At 44.8% G+C, this 17,830-nt stretch overlaps 1 protein-coding gene across 1 annotated transcript; it reads right to left on the minus strand.

The window, feature by feature from the left end:
- Positions 1–11,602: 11,602 nt before the first annotated feature.
- LOC116645552 (malignant T-cell-amplified sequence 1-like) lies at positions 11,603–12,431 on the minus strand. Its single transcript, XM_032425857.1, has one exon. It carries the CDS (start codon positions 12,291–12,293, stop codon positions 11,748–11,750), a length of 546 nt encoding a protein of 181 aa, XP_032281748.1. The 5' UTR covers positions 12,294–12,431; the 3' UTR covers positions 11,603–11,747.
- Positions 12,432–17,830: the final 5,399 nt, after the last annotated feature.

Raw genomic sequence — 17,830 nt, forward strand, 5'->3', positions numbered from 1 at the left:
AAATCCTGCTTGACTGGTCAGACTCCAGTTACTCTTCCTCCTCTTCACACATAAAGTGGTTTTTCCCTCACACACCCTCTGCATAGCGTCAGCTCCTTTGCTGTCATCTTGTCTTATCGCTCATATCTTCAGTTTCGGGGGAAAAAAAAATCCTATTTATATTCTGCCTTCACATATATCAATTCAGTGAGTGCAAGAACTCTGCTCGTCCCACTTTGCAGTCCTGATAGTACCCAGCACCGTGGTTTTGCAACTGGGTGACAATCAATGCAGCTTTTATTTGATTCCTTGAGGCCAATGTGATAAAATGAGATATACAGACATTAAGTTCTGGTAAGATTTCAGAAGATTTGATTTTGGGTGAGCAAAATAAGAAAAGAGAATCTAATAGAGGAAATGTAGAACTTCCATTAAGTTTTGAAGAAAAGCAATAATGTAATTAGGTCAGGAGGGAAGAGCAAACTCAAGATAAAAGAATAACTGGAATCAAACAGACTCCAAAATGTCCATACAAAGTCTGCGAGAGAGAGGGGAAAAGAGGTTGGCCGGACTGGAGAACGTTAAGCTTTTCCAGACAAGCATATTGAAAACTAAGAATCTCTAGCACTTTTTTTTCCCCCAGTAAGCAATAAGAAACGAATGGAAGTGCCCTCGTGCCTCTGGAGTTAACAAGTGAAATGACAACACGAATCAGTAAGGGTAACACCGTGGTGCCGTCCACGGACTAGCTCACAGATGCTGGAGGACAACCCATCCCCACCGTGCACAGGTCCTGTGACCTTGGCTGATTGGCTTAGCCCCTCTGCGCCTCGAGTTTGTCATCTCCAAAGAGGCTATGATCCTATCACAGAGGGGTTTTCTCATAAACTCCTGATGTTTTTAAAGGTGTATGGGGAGAAAGGGAGGCTGCAGAGGGAAGACTGTGTAGGTGTTTAGAGAAGGGGCACCAGGGAAGGAAGGCTGGAGTAATGGTGGTAGCAGCTATGCAGAGTTAATCACCACCTAATCCAATGGTTCCAGAAGTCTCCACAGCTCAGGATGTCCAAACCCAGGACCAACTTTGTTCATCTTCCCATGGTTCCGTAGTCTCATCCTCTAAATGAAGGGAGGTTATCTCCAACACCTTGCAACATGAACAAGGTTTAGTACTTCTGTATTCTTTACAAAAACTATGATACTGGGACTTTTTTCAAAACGGTCTATGGCAGTTATCGAGTTGTGCCTCTTAGGCCCAGCTGTGACAGCACAGCTCCGGGTTCTGGTTCCTTCTGAGGAGCGGAAAAGGAACACCAGGACACACAGACTGGGGGACTGGAATATCTCACAGCTCCTGCTATCAGGAAACACAAGGGCCTCCAATGGGCTTGGAGTGTGGACCACACCTCCTTCCAGAAGGGGCAGGAGAAATGTAATGAAGACCAGTGACCAGCAGGGGGAGGCAGCTCGCTCCAAAGTTTCAGTAATAGAGTCCATTGTCCACACCAGTTTTTCATCTCACTACTCCTTTTTTTTTCCAGCTTTACAGAGGTATAATTGACACATAAAATTGTAATGTATTGAAGGTGTACACCATGATGATTTGATACGATTTGAAACAATCACCACAATCAAGCTAACACACCCATCACCTCACATAATTACCCTTTTTTTATGCAACTGCTTAAAATCTGCTCTCTTAGCAAATTTCAAGTATGTGGTACTGGATTATTCATTAGAGCCACCATGCTGGACATGAGATCCCTGGAATTTCTTCATCGTATAACTGGAAGCTTGTTCCCTTTGAGCCACACCTTCCCATTCCCTCCACCCCCAGCCCCTGGCGACCACCAGTCTACTTTCCCTTTCAATGAGTTGGACTTTTTTTCTTTTTTTAATTGTTATGACATAAAATTTATTTTCAAAATTAGATTTCAGGTAAATCAACTGTTAGTTTTGGTAGGCTTTTTTTTCCCCCAACATTCACGGTTTTTTATTTATTTATTTTTTACTTTTTTTTTATTACGTTATGTTAATCACCATACATGACATCATTAGTTTTTGATGTAGTGTTCCATGATTCATTGTTTGCGAGTTGGCCTTTTTTAGATTCCACGTGTAAGTGATACCCTATAGTATTTGCCTTTCTCTGACTGACTGACACCATTCACTCAGCATGACAGAGGGCCAGGTTCACCGGTGTTGTTGCAAAAGGGACAATTTCCATTTGATCTTTTTATTCTACTGTACACTCTTGTCGATTTTTAAGGAGATACAGAGGTGAACACAAACTTCAGAGAATCAATTGACATTTGACCTCAAAGGAACAGAGACATCATTACCAACAGCCCATGTGTCCGCAAGGAGCCCTTGAAAGAGCTGCAGGTTTCATGCTTTTGAAAGACAAGGATATCTTCAGGCACACGCCAAGTGCACAGCTCACGTTAAAAAGCCTCTATTTTGCCCTAAGAAAATCATTTAATATAGTATTCACAGTTGTTCGGCTAAGCTTCTGACAGTACCATGACTTGAGTGCCCACATTTCTAAATCGCTCCAACTAAAAGGAAAAAGTCTTTGGATAGAAATAACCCCAAAACATGCGATTGAAAATTTGATATTTTGCATAGTCAGAAAGACTTCTCCCGCTTAGAAAATGTTTTCTCTGTAACACAGATGTGCTTTTCCAAAGCCTTGGAATTTCCTCTTTTGAAAATATGTTGAGCCAACTGAATTTTTAAAGAAAATAATTATATCCTGAATTTAGCTCTGCTGAAAGAGCATGCAAGAATTGCAATCATGCTCTTTGTAAATGTTTTAAAGTTTTCCTGGAGTTTATCACGTGAGGATGAAATGAAGGGACTGGGGCCCCACAGTAAATGTAGACTTTGATTTTTTAAAAAAATGAGAAAGTGCGTAGACGTAAAAGAAAAATGTGCCAACATGTACATTATCGTTACTCCTCAGAATTTGAAAACCTTGATTTGTAATATTCAAAATCCTCATTGGCCATTAGGGGCCACTACAAGATTCCCAGTAAAATACAGATTGAGAGCAGGGAGCAGGTAAACGTGTGACAATGGTAGGAATGTTCCTGTTTTTCTGGTTCGGGAAGGTTACAAATAAACCCATTTACACATTTCCTTTCCAATGTGACCATACCATTTGCATTCCTACCAGTAACTCTGCATTTTCACCAACACGTACGTGGTCAGGGTTCTGTTGTTGCTGTCCATTCTAACAGATATGTAGTGGTGCTCACGGTGGTTTAATTTGAATGTCCCTCGTGGTTAAAGGTGCTGAGCATCTTTTCACGTGTATATATCCTATTTGGTGAAGTATCTGTTCAAATTTTTGTCCAGTTTTTTAATGCTTCTGCTTTTTCACCATTTGGAGAGTTTGCTATATTCCTAAGGCTAATTATTTATTAAACATATGTTTTGCTAATATTTTCTTTTAGTATATGGCTTGTATTTTCATTTTCTTAGCTGTCTTTCAAAACTCAGAAATTCCTAATTTCAATTCTATTTTTTCATTTAAGGATAGTGCTTTTAGTGTTATGTCTATGAAGTCTTTGCTGAATTCGAGGTCAAAAAGGCATTCTCCTATGTTTGCTTCTAGAAATTTAATACGTTTAGGTCTATAATCCATTTTGAGTTAACACCTGTTTACATGGCAAGGGATGGTCTGAGGGCCAATATTTCTGCATGGGGATGTCCCCAGCACCATTTATGGCAACGACTGTTTTTCCTCAATTGGATTACCTTTGCAGCTTTGTAAAAAGCCCTTTGACAATGTTTAGTGGGTCTGTTTCTGGACTCTCTTCTCAGTTCTATTAATTCACATGTCTATCCTTTTGCTAATACCCTACTGACGTGTCTATCATCACTTTATAGTAAGCCTTCAGTCAGGTGGTGTAAGCCCCCAACCTTTTTCTCTTTTCAAAATGTTTTCAGCTATTCCATGCCCTCTAACAGCCCCTGAAACTTTAGAAATAGTTTGTCAATTCTTATGAAAAATCTTGTGTGATTTTGACTCCAATTATATAAAACATATACATTTATTTGGGAAGAATTGACATTACTGATGTAGAAATGTTGGGGTTCAGAGTGAACAGTCCAGAAAGAATTCTTGAGACGTCTTCAGTGCAAAAAAAGTAGTTTTATTAAAGCATGGGCATAAGACCCGTGGGCAGAAAGAGCTGCTCTGGGGTTGTGATAGGTGACTATTTATATACTTTCAAGTTGGAAGGGGGTTGGGGAGAGCGTAAGCCTCTAAGGAATTTGGAAGTAAGGTTTCCAGGACCTTGAGGGGCTAGCTGTTGTTAGGAAAGGGTCATTTATTACTGTCTAGTAAAACCCTAGTCATGAGACCCTGTACATGTATATCGGTGGGTCGTATGCTTGGGGGATGATTGCCAACATATATCTTGGAGGGTAGATATAAAGGAAGTTTCCAAAGTAATTTTTATATGTTGAATTTCAGGATCCCAGGGGGTCAGGCTAAGATTACCTTTTGCCCTTAGCAAAGCATCAACATCGAGGCAGCTGAGTTCATACAGGAAGGTCACTCTGCCTGACTCAAGGACTTGTCAATAGGCTGTAGCCAGAAAGGTAATTGAGGTTTTTTTCCTTTGCTTTTGTTTCCCACATGAATTACCACCTTATTGAGTCTTGCAGTTTGTGAACAGAGCATACCTCTGTGCTTGCTAGGGTTCCCTTCAATCTGGGCTCCTTTCCTAAGTGTTTTGTGTGGTTCTGACATACAGATCATACACGTACTCTGTGCGATTGATACATAATTATTTCAAGTTTTCCATGCTACTGAAAATGGTCTATTTTTAAATTTCAATTTCCAATATTCATTGCTAGCATACTGACATGCAATTATTTTGGAATAAATTGATTTGCTAATCTCACATATCTGTTCTAGAAACCTTTTTATTGATTCTTTTGGGTTTTCTACTTAGACAATCATACTGTCTGTGAATAGACAGTTTTATTTTTTATTTGCAAGCTGTATGTCTTTTCTTTTTCTTCCCCTATTGGACCATGTAGAATGACTGATATAAGTGGTAATAGGGGACATCTCTGTCCTGCTCCTGATTTAGGAAGAAAGCATTCAGCCTTTCACCAATAAATATAATGTGAGCTGTAGATGTTTTGTAGATCTATTTTACCAGATTGAGGAAACTTCCTTTTATTGAACAAATTAATATTGAATTATATCAATTTTTTTCTGCATCTAGTAAAATAAGCATGTGCTTTTTCTTCTTTAACCTGCTAATACGGTTCATTACATTAATTAAGTTCTGAACATTGAACCAGTGTAGAGAGCAAAATGGAGTCTCTCACGTCAAGCAGGAGCCTGTGACAAGCAATGACTCGAGCAGTTAAGGTACCGCAGCTAAGAGATATCAACGGGACCGGCATCAGCTGACACCCACAACTGGTAACGATCAGAACCAGAGGAGGTCTGTAGGGACCCCAAAACCAACTAAATCCCTTTAAAAAGGGAAGGACTTGGGCAGCAAACTGTCAGACTCTTCAGACCTGACCCATCTCTGTCCGACCACTTCAAACAGGCAGCTGCGGCCAAAGGCTCTGCCCGATGGATCTCCAAACAGAACTGAGACCCGGCACTGCTTGAACAGAAGCAGCAGTAAGTGCCGAGAGCTGACCCGGCCAGACCGAGGCTTCATCTCAACTGCGCGCCCACAGACTGACTTGGCGTTTGGTTCGGTAACTTCCTGCACCCTTCTGTCGTCTTGTTTGTTGTGTGGCTTGTCTCATGTCCTGCTTTGTGTGCCGTGTAAGAAGCCAAGTTTAATCACATGGTGAAATGTCACTGAGTTTGGAATCCTGAACCTGTTCTATAATTGTGATTTAACTTTGCTTTATGATTGAATACAGCTGACATTGTGGAAAGACACAACTCGTGTATGCGACTTTATGGCTCGCTCATGACAGCCAGCCTTCCATTTCCAGAATAAACCCCATGTTTTGCTATTTTTACATATTTCTGGCTCAATTTGCTAATATTTTTTAGGATATTTGTGTTTATGTTCATGAAGGATATTGGTCTGATTTTATTTTCTTGTCATGTCTTTGGTTTGAATTTTTGAGTAACACTGGCTTCATAAAATGAATTGGGAAGTGTCCCCTAAACTTATTTATTAAAGAAGAAACTCTGTAAAATTTTTGTTATTTCTTCTTTGAATGTTTAGTGGAATTCACCAGTGAGACTTTCTGGGTCTGGAGTTTTCTTTGTTTGAAGAACTTGAACTACAAATTTAATTACTTTAATAAGTACAGAACTAAGGGTTTCAGGACGAGTCTCCCCAATATATGCCACATTGGCACGAGGATTATTTTGAGCTAAAGGCGATCAAAACCCAGCAGATTCAGGAGAAGCTCTTCACCTTTCTCTCAACTGCCTAAATTTACATGGGAAAGAGGGTCTGGTACCAGGAAGAGAGCTTTTAACCAGAGATAGCCAGTTGACCTAAGAAACTGTGTGGATAACAGGGAAATCTTTATTCTCCAAACACCTCCTCTGCCTTCTTGTGAACAGCCTTCCTTCCCTTTGTCTCCCCAGGCCCCCAACCCTCACTATCGCTCAGGATGTTATATAAGCTTCAATTGCCCAGAGCTGCCTTGTGAGACTTCATATCTTTATGGGGCTCCCATACATAATTAAATTTGGTTTTCTCTTGTTAACCTGTCGTATAAAGGTTATGCCATTGTAACTGTTTGACCAGCCACAGAAGCTAGAAGGGTAGAAGTAAAATTGTTCCTGTACAACAGTACTCTTCTAGCAACCTTTTTTTTTTTTTTTTTTTTAAGTAGACTCCACACCCAGCATGGAGCCCAACATGGGGCCTGAACCCATGACCCCGAGATCGAGAACCAAGCTGAGATCAAGAGTCGGATGCTCAACTGACTGAGCCACCCAGGCGCCCCTAGTTACCTAGTTCTTAAGTGAGCTGGTTCTTACCATTTTCTTTGTGAATTTTCTGAGACCTATCAGTTGAATTCAGATGCTGCTCCCCACAACCACCCCCAAAATGCTAACACGGATCAAGGATTTAACACCTGTGCCTCAGGGGCTAACTCATTTGGCTTTGTTCCTAAAGCAGCTGAAGCAGGAGAGAGGGAGGGAGGCATGAGGGCCTCAGGGAACAGTGTAGGAAGCAAGGAACAGGAAGGAAGGTTTTGCATTTACTTTTGGTCTCCAGAGGCTGCCTGTTCAGGTCAATAAACAACCTTTTCCCTCCAAAACCTTCCATCCCCTTGTGGACATCATTTAATTCAGCGCTGGAGACCCCCTGACTCTGCAATCAAAACCACATCACCTTTCAGTTAGAGTCGGGGGCCTGCCCTTGGTAGTGACAGCATCCCGTTCTTCTTTCACTCGGGAGGGAGGGAGTGACAACCAAGGTGCCATTTGAAAGGCTGGTTTCAATCCTGCCTCTTGCTGCTCGGCCTCTACACATTCCTGAACAGACAGGAGAGGGCAGTGCCCCGCTTCCCCTTCTCACCCGCTGCTGGTACAACAAGGGCCTTTGTCACAGGATCCTGAGGGGTCTTAAGTCCTCTTGCCTGGCCTGTGGGGGGTCCTTGTTTTCTCTCTTCCAGAAGCCATGTCTCAGTTAGCATCCCATCCTCATCCCCCAAACTGTCAAGAACTGTGCGGGGTCTCCAATTTCACCCGACCTGCACACCAGCAAGCTAGCTTGCTTCATGACCGCGGGCAGAAGGCACGAGGCTGCGCAGCCAGAGACAAAGGACAGAGGAGTCATGAGAAAAGCAGCAGCCGGAGCTTCATGTTCGTTTGCACTGACTCCCCAAGACCTTCACACCCCACAGGTGATGACTGCAAACACAGGGGCTCATGCTGCAGGAGGGGGTCCAAGCTTGCTGCATCCGCGGCTCTTACGGGCAGAAGCAAAGCTGCTCCTTCTCCAGAGGAAGGGGTCACCTCATCCCTCGTGGTTAACACCTGCCAATACAACGCTGAAAGTGACTCTGCGTGGTCAGAGCCTTGCATTCTTGCCAGGTCCTCAGCGCCAGAGTGCATAGCCTGCCCAACAATTTTTCCTCTGAATCTGAGGTTACATAGATTTTCAAGGTGGCTGGCCAGAATTAGGAACATTAACTGTCCAAATAGCAACCCAAGTCTAGTGGGACTGGCCAAGAATGACTGCTGGGAAAACGCACAGGTCCCCCTTTTCTGCCACCAGTGGGCACTGTATATTTGAAGACGGACAACCCTCTTTCTGTCCCAATGAGTCCCATTCAAAATTTTCCAGACACTGTAAGTCACCAATTCTAGGTATTTACTTAGTTCTCTAGAGCTGAAAGAAACCGCTTTACTCCTCCCAGGAATTAGTGGGTCATAGGATTAATGGTCCCACTGACTCTTGTCCTCTTCGTTCTCTAAGTGGCTAGATCTTCCTCCACTCACACACTCCATCTCCAGCCTCCTCGTTTTAAAACTCACGAGCATTTATTTTTCATCATTTTAACTACCATCTGCATACTAACGGCTCAGAAATCTGCATCAAAGCCCTGGCACGGCCTGCTCTCCAGACACCTGTTACCTGTACGCCTGCTGGGTAGTCCCATTTGGAGGTCCCGTAAGAAATGAATGCTTCATATGCGTCACCTGAATGATGTCCCTCTCCTCTTCTGCTGCCCTGCCCTAACCACCCCCCTCCTGGCTCCTGTTCTATTTATGGGGCCATTTTCCACCAAGTGGAGACTTCCTTTTCCCAGTAAATGTCTGAAGTTCTCCTCCACAAAAATGTTTAGAATAATTCAAATCCCTTGAATCAGTGTCCTCGTCTCTTGCCTGCAGGATCTGCGATGCTGCAATATTAGTTACTTCCTCTAGTCCCAGGTCCCCTCGAATCCATTCTCCCACTATCATCTACCCAAACTGTAATCTCGCTCATGCTACACTCCTTCTCAACACTCTTGTAAAGACCCATTTCAACTGTAAGCACATAAATCCTTTAGCACGTTAAAAGTGGGTCTCTACCATAAGCCTCTAGTTTCATCTCTTCTCCTGGAAAACGATGACCTACAGGAGTCAAGCCGCTTCTATTTCTGTGACTCTACTGCATTGCTCACACTATTTCTTTTCCTGGAATTTTTTTCACCATTTTCATTATGAAAACATCCTTAATCATTTTTTTTAACATTTCTACTGAGACAGCCTCTAATTAAGAAATCCTCTTTGATTTTCGAGGCAGAGACAACTTTCCCTCACTCATTCATACCATATTTCAATAAGTAATTCATACATTTACTATATGTAGGTGTATATACATACACACATATTTGAAATTAAATTATGTATCTACATGTTTGCCTTCCTAACAAGACTAAGCTCCTGGAAAACAGGGTGGTATTTTATATTTCTGCATCTTACTTCCAGCCCAGTATCTAGCCCCAAAGCAAGTACCCAATAATGTTTGTTGAACTATTCTGGATGAAACAGCACTGGAGTGAGCGGATTCTTGAGGTAAGATGTGACTATCACTTGTATCTGCCAGTCTCCTCACCATCGAATTAGACATTGGTATTAGCCAAGAGTAAGTAGAGACAATCCTCTTCTACTTTAATTGTTCATAATAACCTTTTGGCTCACAGATCACCTTAAACGTATGATGAATGTAGAGAAGGCTTTAATAAATACATCTATCTCTGAATATACACACATTTTGTATGACATTCCAGGAAGGTCATGTTAACTCTTGCCCTCCATCCCTTCCAATGTGTATGCAGGATTTCTACCGTGAGTTGTTTGGTAGGATTGGTATCAATACAAGGATCAGCATCACTGTCCAATAATGGAAGATAGCATGCATGTGCATGAGTGAGGAGTCCTGAAAGAAGGCTTAAAATAGATGCAGAGGGTCTTCTTTCAATTTCTGGAGATAGTTGGTGGCGACACAGTGAAAGAACTGTAGGGTTCTTACCTTGAGTGTCTCCGTCCGTGTTCGTCAGAGTCACTGCCGCTCCCGAATATTATCATGAGATGCTTCCAGGGCCTCCTCAGGTGTCCACCAACGGCCAGAGTGGTGCTGACTGGGGTAGACAATTAAACGGGGCAAAAGCCCTAATCCTCTGAGGAAAAAATAGTGTTCTAATGAGGAGAGTTTGAGTTGTTACACAACAACTCTGTGATGAACGGACATAATCCAGATGTGCGGATTTAGGAGGGCAGATCAGCCCCTCCTCTCCTTTTGGAGCCATTCCTTCCCACTTTTCTAGCCCATTGATTCTATCCCCATCGAGTATTCCTACTCTTAGTGATCTTTCTCCTCAACAAGTAGACATACTTAGATATCCCATCAACAACCTACAACAACAATAAAAATAACAGAAAAATAATCTGGACTCCAAAACAAAATATCTTGACTATAACCTTCCTCTAGTTTTTACCCAGTATCTTTTCATTCACAACCAAACTTTTGTAAGGAATAACATGAGTCTAAATATCCACATTTTACCTTTTCACTTTCCATTCACCCCTAAATCTACCGCAATTTATCTTGCATTCATAGGAGTGACACTGAAACCGATCATGGCGAAGTCGCCGATGAGCCTTCAGTTGACCTGTTTTCCTCTCCTTTACACAATTTTTCAGTTGGGTGTCTATGATGCCATTCTGTAAAAACTGAGATAACTTTGGCTTTAAATTTCAGAAAACCCAAGTCAAGATGAAGTAATTGATAAGGAAACTGTTTTATCTCACATAACTTCACCACATCCCTTAATAAAGAGTCCCGGTATATGGAATCTAAACAGCTGATTAATCATCAGCTCATAAATCAGCAAGGGCATGGTTGCTTTCCATGTTCAGACTTGACGCTCATCAAGGTTTTGTGTGTATGTTAGTGTGTGTATGTCAGTCTGTGTGCGTGTATGTGTGCGGCAAGAGCAAAATCACACATGCCCACGTCCACCCAAAGCAGGGAGACTGTTTCTCCCCAGGCATCTTTCTTTGAGAGCCTGCACACCTTTCCCAGAAACCTTCAAGCAGCCCCTCCTAACACAGGTCACATGGCCACCCAGGTAAATAACTCAAAACCGTGGGAGGAAGGACCTACGGATTCCTAGGGATTCCTAAACAGGAAGATTCTACTTGGCCGTAGGTCCCGTGACCACCCACAAATGACTCCGTCTCACTGGGAAACGGAGCACTGCGGTGGGCCTAACCTAATCGGAATTTTCCTGGCTCACGTAGAACCGGGACGGACCGAGTTCTGCCAGCAAGGGGGGATGGGATGATGCTTGTCGGGCAGACAGTCACTAATGCCTGCGGGACACTCTGTACTGGACTTTCTGCTTATCCTTCCAGTGTTGTGTTAACTGAGCTGCTCGGGCCCCTCTCCGGTCATTTTTTTCTCCCAACTCCTGGATCCCAACTGTGGGTCTGTCTCCCAACTGCATGCTCTTCGCTTTGAAAAATCCACTTTTCTACCACAGATGATGCACCTGCTTTTGAACCGACATCCGCTTGGGGCAGAGGACACGGCGCCTCCCCACGAAGCGCCCCGCTGCCAACACGCACACCCGTACTCACACGCGCGAAAGGACACAGATACAGACAGCTGGGCTCCTTCCAAATCTTTACTTGGTTTTTTGTTCCTCTGAGCATCTGTCGTAAGCGCGGAGGAATGCTCTTCATGCCGTCCCACAGACACAAACACAGACACAGCACCACGTCCACAGCTCCAGTCCCGGGGCGCCCCTCCGGACGCTCACTTGTACGTCTTCATGTGCCACAGCCCATCGTTCAAGTAGTGGATGTTCTCGATGCCGATTCCCTTGTTGACCTTCTCGATGTCCTCGGCGGACATCCTCATGACGCCGACGCACAGCGCGTGCTGCTTGCCCTCGGCCATGATGGCCACGACCGTGTCCACCGCGGCGGGGTACAGCTGCGCCCCCGGGGACGTCAGGCCGGGACACATGATGTTGGCCCCACTGAGCACAAACTTGATGGCCCCCTTGTCCACCTGCTGGTGCGGCAGGATGAAGGGGTACTTGTGAAGGAGCCGCAGGGTCGGGTAGAAAGGCCCCTCTCTCTGTCTAAAGAACAGTAGCTCTCCGTTGACCGTGAGGATCTCTATGTGCTCGTGGCAGCGCACGATTTTGACCGGATCTTTCTTGGGCAAGATTTGATTGAGCCACGGCTCAATCCCCGGAAACTGTTCTATCAATTGGTTCTTAATACCCTTAATAACTGAGGTTTTCAACTGGATGCAGTTGGACACATTTTCCTTTTCATCGAACTTCTTGAACATGATCCAAGGCGAAGGGGGCGCCCCCAGCGAAGAGCCCGAGCTGGGAAGATTTGTGGAAACGCCCAGGGTCCGGCGGAGATGCTTACCGGAGGATGGCCGGCAGGGACGGTCGCGGCGGCTGTCGTTAACCGGAAGGGAGCGCGCTTTACGGCTCCGCGTAAAGATCTACTTCCGCCCGCCAGAGCGCCGCGCGCTGCTGCGGGCGGTTCCGCGGCCGCAGATTCGTCTTCCCCGGCGGGTGGGCAAAAGGGGCGGGACTTGAGGAAGAGGAGCGGGAGGCAGCGTTCCTCTTGCGAGAAGGGAGGAACGGAAGGGGCCTGTTATTTTTACTTATGTTACTGGTAAGCCGAATCGTCGTCCCTGCACTTACCCACGCCGGAAGCCGGGGGAGCAGGTGCGGCTCTCCTGCCTCCGCGAGGAGCCCAGTCCCTGTCGTCACCCCGGTTCTCCCCGTCTCACACCCTGCGTCTCCCCCACGCTCTCTGACACGTCCGGCTCAGGGACGTGTCATCGCAGACATCTGCCTGCCGCCTGTCACCCCTGGATGCAGCCCTCTCCCTTCTGGGTTCTCTCCGCCTGAACCGGGGCGGAGGCTTCCAGGCCAGGAGGAATGCTGTAGGATTTCTTCTGTCCTCTTCAAGACATCCAAACTCAGTTTGCGGTCCAGAATATGGTTTCTCCTGGCGAACGTCACCAAGTGCTCCTGAAAAGAATGTGCGTTCTGCTTTGTTTAGGTTCAGTGTTCTGTACATGCTAATAACTGTGTCCCACTGGTGGATGGAGTTGTTTTCTATTTATTCTATCAGTAGCTGAGCGGCGTATTGAAATCTCCAACTGTGATTGTGGATCTGTTTCCCTTTACAGTTCTATCAACTTCAGGTTCATACTTTGTGAAACTCCATTATTAGGTCCATACTCATTTAAGATTAATATGGAAGTCACCCAGTTAATTAGATTTTATCCATGTAGATTCTGCATGTCATCCTAAGGAGTGTGAGGCCCCTGAAGGCAGAAACTAGTAATTTTTTAAAGATTTTATTTATTTATTTGAGAGAGAGAGAATGAGCGGGGTGAGGCAGAGGGAGAAGCAGGTTCCCTGCTGAGTGCCGAGCCAGTGGGGGGCTGTGTCCCAGGACCCTGAGATCACGACCTGAGCCAAAGGTAGACACTTAACCAACTGAGCCACCCAGGCACCCCAGGAATTGTGTATTTTATTTCTGTATTCTTTCATCTAGCATTTCTCTCCAATGAATACATGCATAATTTTGGGAAGCCTACCCTGCAGCAGAAATTATAACAGGTGCTGGATATGCAGTGGAAAGATAACACATATTTCCACATTCTTGGGAGCTTACAACACATCAGGGTAATATATATATATATATATGTTATATATATAACATATATATATATATCTCCCCATGCCCATTCTCAGAACAAAAATCTGTATTAGTCTGGGTTCTCCAGAGAATATATACGTATAAATTATATTATAAAATTATATATATATGTATAGAAATTATATATATTTATATGTATAAATTTATGGAATTATGTATATGTACAAGTAATATATAGAATGCATGTGTATTATATAAACAGCATATGTATCTATTGTAGGGAATTGGCTCACACAGTTATGGAGGCCAAGAAGTCCCAACATCAACAGTCAACAACAACCTAGAGACCCAGGAGAGCCAATGTTGTAACTCAGCCTGAGTCCAAGTCTGAAGGCAGGAGACCAGTGTCCTAGCTCAAAGGCAATCAGGCAAGAGGAATTCCTTTTTACTCAGGGAAGAGTCAGCCTTTCTGTTCTGTTCAGGCCTTGGTTGAGGCCTGTCCACATTAGGGAAGGTAATCTGCCTTACTGATTAAAATGTTAATCTTATGGAGAAACATCCTTACAGAACCACTCAGAACAACGTTTGACCAAATATGTGCACACCCTGTGGACCAGTCAGGTTGACACATAAAATTAACCATCACAAGCGTAGACCATCTTAAATGAGGTGGTAGAGCAACATGTTGATGTGTCCTGACCTAGAACCCAGGATGAATCCTGCTCCATCATCTACTAGATTGAAATCTTGAAATTACTGACTTGTATGCGTCTCAGTTTACTCATTACAAAAGTGTGGTTAACAAGAATACCCATCTCCTGGGGATAGAGGTGGGAATCGCTTGCATTAGAACTTAGAATAATTGGGTTTTAAGTATTTCATGTAGCTACAATTATTAAATTAACATGAAACCAGTTACATGATTGTTTTAATACTCTTTCACACAGGACATAGTACAACTGGCCAGACTTGAGCTTTCCTATTTATGGCCGAGTCTCTCATATGCCTCCCTGAGGTTTCTCCTTAAATTCTTGAAAAATTAAAGAAGTTGAAAGGTTAAAAATGAAAAACCTGTATTTTAAGACTTTCTAAAATCTACCCTTTTCTAAAATCGTGGAGCCTAGGGACGCCTGGGTGGGTCAGTCGGTTAAGCGTCTGCCTTGGGCTCAGGTCATGATCCCAGAATCCCGGGATCAAGCCCCACGTTGTCGCGTTGTCAGGCTCTCTGCCCAGCAGGGGAGTCTGCTTCTCCCTCTCCCTCTGCCCCTCCTTCCCTGCCTGCGCTCTCTCCTCCTCTCTCTCTCTCTCTCTCTCTCTGTCTCCCTCTCAAATAAATAAATGAATCTTAAAAACAAAATAAATCAAATCAAATCATGGAGCCTGGTTCTTAAACTTTATAGAGGAGTCTAGGTCTTTGAGCGCGACTCACATCAGCGTATGAAAAAATATACACAAATGTTGCTTTCAACAAACGAGCATGTTAAAACATTGAAACACACTACCAACTTATTCTCATTAAGTAATTTACAATCAATTGAAAATTAATTAACTATATGGATTTTAAAAAGGAGGAAAGTTAACGGCACAATCTAAAGTCAGATTGATTTTCAGGCCGAGGCTGTACTACTTCCTACATTCTGTCAGCCTCCCCCAATGTTGCTTTATTTCCATGAAATCTGAAACATACAGTGTATACTTCACAAGGTGTATGGCGTGGTTACGAGGAATAAAAAAAAATACAATATGCAAAGGACTTATCTAATAGTAAGACAGAATAAGTACATTTACTAGTTTCTTTATTTGCAAAACACCTTTTGTGTGGTACTTATAAGGCCTAAGATTATAGTATATATGTAAAAAATTTTACCGAAAATGTTTGTAGCTTTGGATAAAGCTGCTAAGTCAAATAGTCAAGAGATGCCAGAATTCAGTTTTGTATCAGGAATCTGAAGGGACTGTGTAATCGAGACACAATGATGACATGGCAAAATTAAAGTGAGGAACCTGAATGAGAAAATTTCTCAGGTTCCTCAAATCTAAAAAATTGGGAGTGCAGTTCACACACGTGGGTTGTCCGAATAGTTTCAGACCTTCCACCTGCATACAGCTGTGTCTGCATTTTGAGGAATGACCACCAGAGGGCAGGAGAGCCAAGCTGAAGTCTGCGTGCAGATCCCCGTAATTGGTGTTGTATTAGGAGTATTCTCAACTAATAGGTAACTTTTTTTTTTACCATACAATTATTTTTCCTAAATTAATAAACCCATTTCTACAATTACAAGACATTTCCCAAGTTCAGGTGAAGCACATTCTAAATAGTCATCTACTTGATTTATAATTTGTGAATTTTCTCTGTAATTTTCTATAATCAACAATAAAACAATTATTTCTAAAATGACATCTATTAAAAAATACATGCTAGCCTACATTATTGGCCAATACAAAGAAATACAAACTTCCAGTTATAAAATAAGTCACAGAGATGACAAGTAGCATAGGCAATATAATCATATTGTAATAATGTTTGGTGACAAATGGGGACTATTCTTACCGTGATGAGCACTGAGTAATGTAGAGAATTATTGAATCATGTTGTACACCTGAAGCTAATGTAACGCTGTATGTTAATTATACTTCAATTTATAAAATACCTCTTTCCACATTGCTTCAATTTATGAACTATTTTTAAAAATTAAAAATTTACATATATCATAAAAATAATCTCACGACAGCCAAAATGTCTGTAATTATGTCTTCCACCTCATTGCTCCATTCCCCCAGGTAACGCTGCTAAGTTTCTCATGGGGGGGCAGCAGGGCAAGCAATGTTCTCTCCATAGCAGGCATGCAGACGAATAGGGAGGAGGGGTGCTCCCATGGGCATGCACAGAGGAAAGGGCCCCACACGGGGGAGGTGAGCAGAGGTCCCCCACAATCTTAGGGGCTCTCATTTCCAAAGCAAACCCCACAGGAGGGTTGAGCCCTGGCCTGGGTGGCCAGAACCCTCCCTACTTCTCTAAACTCTGGCCATCGGATGTGCTCAGGGCCAGTTCCTGCCTCTCCTGGCCTCAGTTTCCCGATTGTCTCAGGAGGGCCGGACACAGAACTTCACGGCCTCCCCCTTGGTGGTGTGGATGCAGCGTGGGCTCTCAGACCCTGGGTGGGCTTGGTGGGGTGCACTGTGGGATGCGCAGGGCCTTCTGCCCACATGCAGACCAGAGGGGACCCCCTGGGGCGGCCGACCCTCGGGCCCACGGACAGCACTGACAGCACGTGCATTAGACCCCGCCTTGCAGCACGCGTGCGCATTCAACTCACCAACGGCTGCCCGCCCGGCGGCCCCTGCAGTCCCTGGGGGCTGCTGCAGTGAGACCTCACAATCCCTAGCACCCCCCAGGCCGCCCCAGCCCAGCCAGGCAGGCCGGAGACCGACCAGAGTCCGGCATACCTCCTGCCTTGGTGTGCTGGTCCCCACGGTCCACCCCAGGGCCAGCTCGGTGCACGGCTGGGTCAGGAAAACCTGAGTCCGGGCAGGGAGAAGGTCAGGCCTCCCCTTCCCCCTCTTCCTCTGCACCTCCTCTCGTTGTCTTTCTGGCAGGCCCTGGGCACACAGGTCCAGCTCCCTTGCTGGTTTAAGAGGCGAAGGAGGGGGGCCCTTCCTGGTCACTCAGTTCACCCCATTTTAGATGAGTGGGGGCACCAGGGCTCAAGGTCACTCAAGTGACCAAGTGTAGCAGAACTGAGGCTCTCAGAAGTGGTGACATAAGCTTGCCTGTCACAGGGCTGTGACACAGCCCCAGGCAGTCGGACCCACAGGTGCACTGCGCACAGGAGCCTGAGGAGGTGGCCTCTGAGCCCAGCCTTGGCCGGGAGTCTGTCGTGGATGGGGGTCACGCAGAGGGGCAGTGCAGCCAGGGGTTTCCGTGGGGGCAAGGGCTTGGTGGGCTCCCTGGGTGAGGAGGGCTCTAGGGCGGCTGGAGTGGGGTGTTAGGCGTACACACTGGGAGGGGCTCTGAGTGCCCCACAGAGTCAGGGGCACAGCAGGGCAGGGCAGGCAGGAGACACAATCCAGGCCACCTTCTCAGAGCCACAGCGTCCTAGATTTGGAGGGAGCTTAGTGGGCATGTGATCACCCACGCCAGAGCATGGACGTCTAAGCGGCACCCAGACATGAGGAGGCCTGCTCCAGTGTCCTCCT

This window comes from Phoca vitulina, unplaced genomic scaffold, assembly GCF_004348235.1.
Source record: "Phoca vitulina isolate PV1807 unplaced genomic scaffold, GSC_HSeal_1.0 scaffold33, whole genome shotgun sequence".
NCBI classification, from domain to species: Eukaryota; Metazoa; Chordata; class Mammalia; order Carnivora; family Phocidae; genus Phoca; species Phoca vitulina.